Source organism: Typha angustifolia, chromosome 1, assembly GCF_048772165.1.
Source record: "Typha angustifolia cultivar Huaian chromosome 1, ASM4877216v1, whole genome shotgun sequence".
Lineage (NCBI taxonomy): Eukaryota > Viridiplantae > Streptophyta > Magnoliopsida > Poales > Typhaceae > Typha > Typha angustifolia.
The window spans coordinates 10,778,868-10,788,956 of NC_133239.1; the positions used below are offsets into that span (position 1 = coordinate 10,778,868).

The 10,089-nt window shown below is 34.2% G+C and overlaps 1 protein-coding gene across 1 annotated transcript; it reads left to right on the forward strand.

Moving 5' to 3' along the window:
- The first annotated feature begins 226 nt into the window (after positions 1-226).
- LOC140765486 (dihydrolipoyllysine-residue succinyltransferase component of 2-oxoglutarate dehydrogenase complex 1, mitochondrial-like) lies at positions 227-8,814 on the forward strand. Its single transcript, XM_073104603.1, has 13 exons — positions 227-384; positions 5,528-5,588; positions 5,667-5,694; positions 5,913-5,983; positions 6,106-6,180; positions 6,451-6,506; positions 6,612-6,656; positions 6,776-7,051; positions 7,158-7,252; positions 7,546-7,636; positions 7,714-7,824; positions 7,979-8,173; positions 8,255-8,814. Exons 1-13 carry the CDS (start codon positions 343-345, stop codon positions 8,444-8,446), a joined length of 1,338 nt encoding a protein of 445 aa, XP_072960704.1. The 5' UTR covers positions 227-342; the 3' UTR covers positions 8,447-8,814.
- The last annotated feature ends 1,275 nt before the right edge of the window (positions 8,815-10,089 follow it).

Sequence of the window (10,089 nt, forward strand, 5' to 3'; positions counted from 1 at the left end):
AGTGCTCACAGATCATACTGGTCAAAGCTCAACGTTGTTATCATTTATTACCATTTTCTTTTCCTTTGCGTATCTGCATCCTCCCCACTGCGGGAAATTGCTGCAGATGAGGAACTTGGCAATCGCTGATCGGTTATAAGTCCCGAGTACACGTAATTTCTGCAACTCAAAACGCACAAGATCTTCTTCCTTCCACGCGAGGAGCACGTGCCGTAGAAATATAGGAAGTGGGAAAGCTAGTGGGGAGGGGGGGAGAGAGAGAGAGAGGAGAATAGAAAGTTGTAGACGAAACCCCAAATCCCAAACCCTCAGGGATCCACCGCTCTCTCGATCTCTCAGCGAATGGCTTCCAATCTCGGACGGCTCATCCGCCGCCCCCTCGCCGTAAGCTTCTTCTTTGATCTCAACTCGTCGATCTGCTCTTCTTACTCGTTTAGAACTCTATCGAAGTTTTATGGCGATCTGTAAACGTGTGTAACCCTAGTTTCCGGTTCTCTTGGAGTAAATTCGAAGTCTTTAGAAGGAAGAACATGGGATTAGGATAACGGGGTTAGAGAAAGGAAGAGACAAGAAGTAGTATAGACAACAGAGGAAGGTACAAGGGAAAAGACCGGTTCTTTGTGAAAATCTAGTGTACTAGAAGAGGAGAGAGCAGAATGGCAAGTCACTGTGGCAAAATTTCATTTTTTGGGAGCTTAGTCTTAAGGTACTTGCTACTTGGAATGTCGAAACACATGAACTCTTGTTGATGATCATAGTTTTGTCATTGGTTAATTAGCCGTCACATTTCATAAGTGATCCCTTTCTTTTGAGGATGTGCTTTTCTGTTTTTCTTTTAAACATTGCGGGGAAGAGATAAGGAGGAAATTCGTATATTATTATAGCCACTTCCTGGTATAATAACTAATCTAACATCTGAACCTATCTGGTATGGACAGCCTATTAGCCTTCATATGCAAGACAACTCAAATTAGAGTTGTTGTCTAGGCAGTCAAACTGACATAACTTTGTTCTGGTGGGAAGCTTCTTTTTTTTTTCTTTATAATTGTTCAAAAGTACTTGTAGCTATTTTGCATTTTTAATTGGCTTTTCTTAGGAAATGAAGAGGTTTTACCTGATAAAAACTCTCCTTCTTTAATGTTATTTTATGGCAAAGTAGCTCATGTTTACTCTTTTCTAGCTTAACTGCAGAGGAATTTGAAGTATATATTTAGTTCATTGAGATGAGAAAGGTTGATAATAGAGTTTATTTCCTGTATAATGGATGATTTTTTGTGAGACGTCCATTTGACTCTTTGGGTTTTGGCCCTGTAGATGTTATTTTTTTCCCTTCATTGAAGCTATATATATTTATATATCTTCTTCATCACAACATACTTATCTTTAGCATATGGTTGCAGCGACTTTCAAAGTATCCCACTTGAACCTAAACTACCACTAATATGGTAATAACTCTGCTAATATATTCATAGCAAGCCCAGTCTCCTCATTTCAAGTAGGATTTTATCAATTTCTAGAGGGTTGATGTCAGTGGCAGTCTGTTAACGGTGAAGCTCAGCCAATTTGTGTGTGGCAAGTTAACTTGAGTTGTTCTCTAGCCAACCCCATTTTGTTAGAGAAGTCCTAAAGTTGGTGAAGTCCCTCTGTTGCTAAAAGATTTAAAATGGTTTAATGGTTTATATAAAAGTAGGTTGCTCTCTCTTCTCCAGCCTTTTAGAACCAATTTTTGAAGTTTCGTTGATTCTCAGAATCTTTTTAAGGGAAGTATCTCTTGTTCTTTCACCATGTAATGCAGAAAAAGTTTCAAGTGGTTCTTCTTTATGTGATTCTTTTTCCTTTTTTTGTGTATCTTGTGTACGATTTGCTACCTTGTGTTCATATTTTTGCATGGAATAGTATTTGAGCTTCTAGGTAACAACTTAAAATGTCTTGCTTCACTTAGAATCCAGTTTAATAATGGAGATCTTATTTAGTTCACATTTCCTTGAGGAATACTGTTTTTCTTGTAAACCAAAGATTGTTAAAAGCAAGTTGAAGTTGCTAATTCTCCTTGTCACTTCTATATAATTCTATATAGATATTTTAACACTCATCCAATGAAGCACAGACTCAAACGATACACAGACACGACACGATTCTGACTTGACAACACGACAAATTTTAAAAAAATTGGACATGGACACAATATAGGACACAACAAAATAAATAAATAAAATAAAATTATTGATACATCTAAAGCAAAAGTTTGCAATCTAAAAATGTAACATACAACAAGCTATAAAAACTCAAAAGTATCATTCAAAGAACTAAAAAATATACATTAAGCTATAAGAACTAATTTAGAGATAAGAAAAAATTGAAAGACAATCAAAAGTGTACAAAATTCTAAAAAGACATCAAATTATCATTACTAGCTCCAAAAGTGCAAAAATTGTCTAAGTAATTGAGTTCCATAGAAGTTTAAAAACTAACAATCATAACAAAATAAAAAAGCAACAAAAGGTAGATCATTCATCTTTAGCTTGTGGTAGATCCTCATTGCCTTCATCAATAAATATTATAGTCTTCAAATTTGGTGCATCAATTGAGAGATTAGCAAACTCTAATATTCCTATACCATTAAAGGAATCGTAAGAATCTCCTCCGACGTCCCACATCTTGATCTCTTCTCTCAAATAATCTGAAGACCTCCTTTATAGAAGTTGAACATTAGTATGCATGGATACTAAATGTTCAGCTCTTTATAGAGTTATCTTGTTCCTTTTCAATGAATGGATGAAAGCATAAGTGCTTTAATTCCTCTCACAACTTGAAGAAGAGCAAGGTTGGGCAAGTAACCTAAGTGCTAAATTTTGAATAACAGGAGCAAAAGCGTCATGAGCAACCCACCACATGTTTGGATCAAAATCATTTCTATCTCCCATTGTATTATAATCAACAAGAATTTTAGTTGATGTGGAGAAACTAGTATAATATTGGTATACTATTTTTCGTTTTTCTGCATTTAGAAATAACTTTCACAAACATTTATTTCTCATATTAGAAACTTCCAAATCCTTATGTGGTAGTACACGATCTGGATTTTTTTGAATCTATAATGAGCTGTAATATCTATTAACATAATCATCAAATTTGTAAACAATACATAACAATAAAAGAAAAAATAACATTTAATCATAAAAAAGAAGAACTATAGAAATTTAGTAAACCTTGAATCCAAAGAATATGCTAGGCAATGTAGTAATGTATTATTTTTGTCCTATCTATCCACTAAAATTTTGTGCACCACTGAATAAAAAGGAGATTTCTCGCCTTCTTGTTTTCATGCATAAATATGACTGTCTTCATATTTTCAATGATAGTATTGTACATTTTATATATCAAATGTAAGCATAATTTATTTGTATTTGCAACTTGTAGCATATTATATATAGGCTTTGTGAAGGCAAATATATAATCAATTTTATCCTATCAAAGGTCATCGAGAATTTTATTTTGACAAAATTGTGCTTTGCCAATATCATCTTTCCTATAAGAACTATATTTATCACTGATTACCATTAACTGAAGATTTTTCTTGATATTCCTAAATCTTTTCAATATTATAAACACCAAAGTAAAGCGAGTCTCTTCAATAACAAATAATTTTAAGTTGAAAAGTTCATTAAAGATAGCCGACTTCATTGAATGTTAAATGATGAAATTTTTTGTGCACATTACATCCCCTGTAATTACTGAAATCTAGTTACACTCATTAAATACAATCTCATTTACCTCAGTGTTTTTTGTTACACATATATTCTTCAAAGCTAGGTTGATTTGTGCACATTACATCCCATAATTACTGAAATCTAGCTACAATCATTAAATACAATCTCATTTGCCTTAATGTTTTTTGTTATGCATGTGTTTTTTAAAGCTAGGTTGAGAGTATGAGGTACACATAGAGTCTAAAGAATGTGAAACAATCTTACTTTTAGGAGCACCACTATTGCTTTACTAACAAGTGCATTATCCATAACGACTTGAATTATATTATGAGACCCAACCTCTTCAATAATTTTAATGATCAAATTGGAAATAAAGAATTTGCTTTTATATTCTCATTTGCAATTTACAACTCTCAAGAATATAGGGCTACTCTCAATTACCACTAAAAAATTTTTAAGCGGTTTCTGCTGTGCATCAATCCAACCATCACATACAATACTCACACCTTTCTCCCATGTGATTTTAATAAGTTTTAGCAATATTTCAATATTTACTCTCCTGTTGAAGTAGTAGAGTTCTTAGCATATTGTAACGGGACGGCTGAAATCTAGAAATATTATTATTTGCTGCAAATCGAAAGGCTCTAACATAATAAGGGTTCTTTGCTAAATGAAAAGACAACTCACTTAAATAAAATATTTTTGCAATCTCACAATATAATTAATTGTGAGCATCAAAATTAAATGACTTCTCAATAGGTGTCATTCATCTAGAGTATTCTTGTTTCTAAGGGATTGTATATCTAGGTTCATTATTCTCATCTCTCTATTGAAAAGATCCATCAGATTTACAAGTTTCCCATCTCTTTCCAATATATCAAGCTGGTAAAACCTTGGAATATCTCGTTCCTTGTATCATGATTGAGGTTGGTTAAATAAATCTAACCTTCCTTTGTGTAAGCATTACACATGAAAGACACTGTAGAAATTTCAAAAAAGACTTGTAAACGGTAAAAATGAGAAAGCATTTATACCCTGGCAGAAAGAATGCTGATATTGGATCTTGAGGGACAATCTATCTGACATCTTATTTGCTGACCATGGCTTTGTTTCTCTCTTCTATCTTCCTCATCTCTTCTTGCTGATGTTTTACTTACACAGAGATTCTCCAAGAAAAGATGGTCCCCCTGTATTAGAGGAGTCTTTGGGGTTGGTTTTTCTCTTATATTTATTAGCAGCAGTCAGTACTGGTGTACGACTGTGATACATTGTGGCATATTGATACACCTCAGTACATCTTAATACAAACCCATTTGTCATACTGATCACTTGTAGAAGGCATACCATATTATATGGAACAGTATTTCCCAGCTCATCAATCCATCTGTAGTCATTTAAAAGGCATACAAATATATTATTCAAATTTTACCTGAACCTTGTTCGTAGACATTTAGATAATTTTATCTTGGAACAGCAGCTTGAATAGGCAGAATATTGATTTTATGGGGTTTAGTTGAGCCAAATTATCTTGTGAGGCTTTTTATTTAGGCTATCTCATAAAATGTCATGAGATTGTTATCTTCTTCAAAACTTCAGTTGATAGTTGTACAAGGGTGATTTATGCATTTAATTACTTTTTGTTTAAAGTTCATTGTCAGTCATATGATATTATGATTTTCTAAGTTTACATTAGATTCTGAATCGTATATCCCGTGAGATCCTTTCTTTCTTATGCGTTGAATTAATCATACCAATTGTCCTGCCATGAGATTTAAATAAACATCAATTAAATTGAATATCCTGATATATACTTGCAGACATTACTTCTCTCAAGGAGTTTTAGATATGCGCGACAGATCAGCCACCATAACTTTGCAGGTAATTTTGTTGTACTGTTATTTTAAAAAATATAGCAGTGAGAGCAATATTGATTGGTCTTATCATATTTTATGTCAGGTAGTCCAGCATGCTTGAAATCTACAAGGTTAGCAGTTGCTTGAAATTTTCCATGTTCACATTTAATTTTCATTGTTGGGTACTTGACTATTTTCTTTTCATTTAAAAAGTTGTTATTATTCTTCTCTGGTCGAAAGTTCTTTAATATGTAATTCTTTGGGTGCAATCTTCATATGCAACTGTTAGTCTTCCAGAGATTGTTGCTTTACATTGTACTCATAAGGTAGTTTCTTTATAAACTTACAGGGAAAGAACTTATCTCCTTCCAAATGCTTCTCCTTACCAATTGTGGAGTAGGTCATTTTCTTCTGAAAATGGTGAGTTGCTTCAGCCACTTGGACCATTTACACTGTACCATCTCTTATAGGTTTAGATAAGTACTTGCAGTAGACATTCACAAGGACTGTTTTAATTGGCTCTCATTTTATTTTCTTTGAAGGTGACTTGGTTGATGCTGTTGTTCCATTCATGGGTGAATCCATAACAGACGGAACCTTAGCAACTTTCTTAAAGAGTTTGTACTCTCTCTCTCTCTCTCTCTCTCTCTCTCTCTCTCTCTCTCTCTCTCTCTCTCTCTAACTCACTCACACGCTCACACATAGCCGCACATGTGTGACCCATTACCAGAGTGCAGTGAGTATTTTTGTGCTTACACTTGATTGTGGTGTCCGCTTGACGATCACCGTTAGCCAACATCACAGCGCTAAATCCCAGATATGTTTGTATAAATGAATGTCTGCTACTATTAACATGCAACCTTGCTAACATATTGATTGGAAAACAGAACCTGGCGACAGAGTTGAAGTTGATGAGCCAATAGCACAAATTGAGACTGATAAGGTGTGGTTGCTTTGTATTGGATATGTGTCTAAATGTGTAAATTCTGATTTAGAAGATATAGCTTATTTGAACAATACTTTAGTTATATTGTAATTTTTATTCCAGGTGACAATTGATGTTGCTAGTCCTGAAGCTGGTTTCATACAAAAGGTTTGAAAACATTTTTTTGTCTTGATCTCAACTTTTTTCAGTCAATATTATTTTTTGATTCCATTTGAGTCTGACCAACATTAGTGTTGTACACTATTGGTTGCATGTAATATCAATAGCTGATAGCAAAGGAAGGTGATACTGTGAGTCCAGGAACTAAGGTTGCTGTAATAACAAAGTCTGCCCCCAGTGGGTATGAGACCCATGTTGCTCCATCAGAAGAGAAAGTCGAAAAAGATGCTCCTCCACCTCCTCCTGCAGATAAGGGGAAGGTGGAGCAAAAAGTTCTCAAAGCTGAGCCTCCCCAGAAGGAGAAGCCAAAAGCAGTTTCCCCTCCACTCCCTAAAGTCTCACCTTCAGAACCTCAGCTTCCTCCCAAGGAAAGGGAACGACGAGTAAGTCCTATAGTACTTTCCTCGACAGGCAGAAGTTTCTCATTAGCTTTAGAGGATAGGATGTGTTTGATTTTTTTTTTCTTTTGGAACTTATTTGTAATTGCAGGTTCCTATGCCAAGACTCAGGAAACGAGTTGCCACTCGTTTGAAGGATTCACAAAACACATTTGCATTGCTGACTACATTTAATGAAGTTGACATGTAGGTGTTTTCTTCTCGTCCATAACATCATAATTGTGTGACATCACTCATGTACTTCTTTCTTTTGTAGTTTATTTATTAATTTTAGTTTACTATTTTCCATATTGTTATCTAGTTTGACACGGTATAACTATTAGTAATCAATCATATGAAATGAAAGAGCCATAGGGAAGTCTGTTACATTGTAGTTTTTCTTGTATTAGTCATGTGTTTTATATCTTCTACTCTGTAGTTTTTCTTGTATTTGTCACATTTTTATAATTCTTTTAACAACCCTTAATTGTATGTTATAGGACAAACTTGATGAAGCTTCGTTCTGAATATAAAGATGCCTTTCTTGAAAAGCATGGTGTGAAGTTGGGACTTATGTCAGGTTTTGTGAAGGTAATATGGCATCTGATGAATACTTAACATTTTTCTTGGTTGATCTTTTGCTCATTATGTCTGTTTCCTCTTGGCAGGCTGCTGTTTCTGGACTTCAAAACCAGCCAATCATCAACGCAGTCATTGACGGTGATGATATCATTTATAGGGATTATATTGACATCAGTATTGCTGTGGGAACACCAAAGGTTAGTCACATTTTATCAACTGATGCTTTGTCATATTTGTCTGCCTTGCAAAATTTTTTTTCTGTTTAGATTCCACAGCTTGAACCCCCCCCCCCCCCCCCCCCCCCCCCCCCCATCAAGAGTCCTCTGAAATTCTACTTTGATACTTCCTCAGGGCCTTGTAGTTCCGGTTGTCCGCAATGCGGATACGATGAACTTCGCAGAAATAGAAAAGACAATTAATTCACTTGCAAAGAAAGCAAATGATGGAACTATATCAATTGATGAGATGGCTGGAGGAACATTTACAATCTCCAATGGTGGTGTCTATGGAAGCCTTCTCAGTACACCCATCATCAACCCACCACAGGTGATCTACCTCACTGTCTTGAATGTCATGTAGTGTTGATGTTTTGCTTCATTCTCTCATAATACTTCTTTTTTGTTACAGTCTGCAATTCTGGGGATGCACTCCATAGTTTCCCGTCCTATGGTTGTCGGCGGTAACATTGTCCCAAGGCCAATGATGTACATTGCCCTGACATATGATCATAGGTTGATTGATGGAAGAGAGGCTGTTTTCTTCTTACGGCGTATAAAGGATGTGGTTGAAGACCCACGCAGGCTTCTCCTCGACTTATAGGCCCTGCCCATGATGAGTGACATGGATGGCTCTTTTATTTTTCACAAAATAAATACTCTTGAAATACAAATTTTGGCTAAAACATGTTGCGGCTCCTTTGAACCAAGTTTGGTTGCAGATCTCTCAGCGATCATTCGCATTGTTTTGTCTACATAAATATGAGTGCTATTGTGGGATGTTTATGCTCCAGTTGTATTAATTTTTCGTTTTGGAAGACACTGTCTTTATCTGCTCAACGGGATAGTAGCATTCATTTACATTGGTACAGCAGTGCAGTTATTCACATTTTGAGTCTTGCAATGTTCTGAATTTACCTTCATCACTCCATTTAGAAGGTACATGACTCTGAAAGATATTAGCTACCAAGATATGTGGAGTTGTTTTAAAGTTTTCTTTCTTTTTCTTGTCGTTTTTGAGAGCGAAATTGGTGCACGTGGAGTTGTTTTATTATTATAGGCCTTGATGATTTGTAGTAAAAAATATTTTAATATTTTAATTGGTAGAAATAGGTTTTTTTTATTATTTATTTAATTTAATACAATTGTTTTAACTTCGATACGTATATTGTTAAAAATTAGAGCATATTTTTTATATAAGCAATGTATATATATTATATAAGTGATGCGTAGTTTTTTTTTTTAAGATTTCGATGTGACAATATAGATTTTGCATAGACAATGTGTATATATATATTATATTGGTGATACGTAACATTTTTTTTTAAATCTTGATGTATATAATTTTAAAAATTAAAATGTACATTTTACATAGATAATATGTATAAATGGTTTTTTTTTTTAAATCTTAATGTGCATATTAATGAAAATTAGAGCGTATATTTTAAATATAAGTTATATAAATGATACATGTTTTTTTAGGACACAATAGTCTCTTTAGAATTTGTTAAGGCTAAATCAGTAAAAAAGATTGAAATTGTAATTTGATAATTAGGAGCTTATTTCTATTAATTAGAAATCTAAAAATAAATTTACTGCAAATCGCCCATTATAGGTTATATTGTATGGGTTTTGTGTACTCGTTTAATAATCTTAACCCTTTCCTGCTCTTCCCCTTTTGGTAGTAACTATCATGTGAAGTGGCTCTACTTGCTTGGTTGTAATCTACCGGATTATATATATATATATATATATATATTGATTTGTAAAAGCTTCTCTGTGATTGATCAAATCGAGCTGCTGTAAAATTGGTCAATGAGGTAGCAATCAATCTAGGTTTACTTTGATTTAGGATAGATCGAACTTAATTGAATTAATTCCCATTAGGTAGAGTAGTTCCATTTAAGACAAGGATAAACTAAGGCTGCAAAGATGAACATCTTCCATTTATAACTCACAAGGAATACCTCTCCGGTTCTACATTTCTGTCCAAATTCAATGTCATTCAAGTGGATTTTCCTAGAAGCATGAAGGCAAAGAAAGGTCATATGAGCCAAACAAATAGACATCCTGAGAATACTCAAAAATATACTACTGAAAAAGGAGTCAAAATTTTGCGAAACATATCAAGAGGTTTTCAAGGGACCTCTTTTGTATGCTTTAAAGCCAGAAGTAACTCTCTTTTGAAGCTCTATCTTTTCCTTCCTGTCAATTTATTCCAACCGTATAACATCTGTATATCTTCCA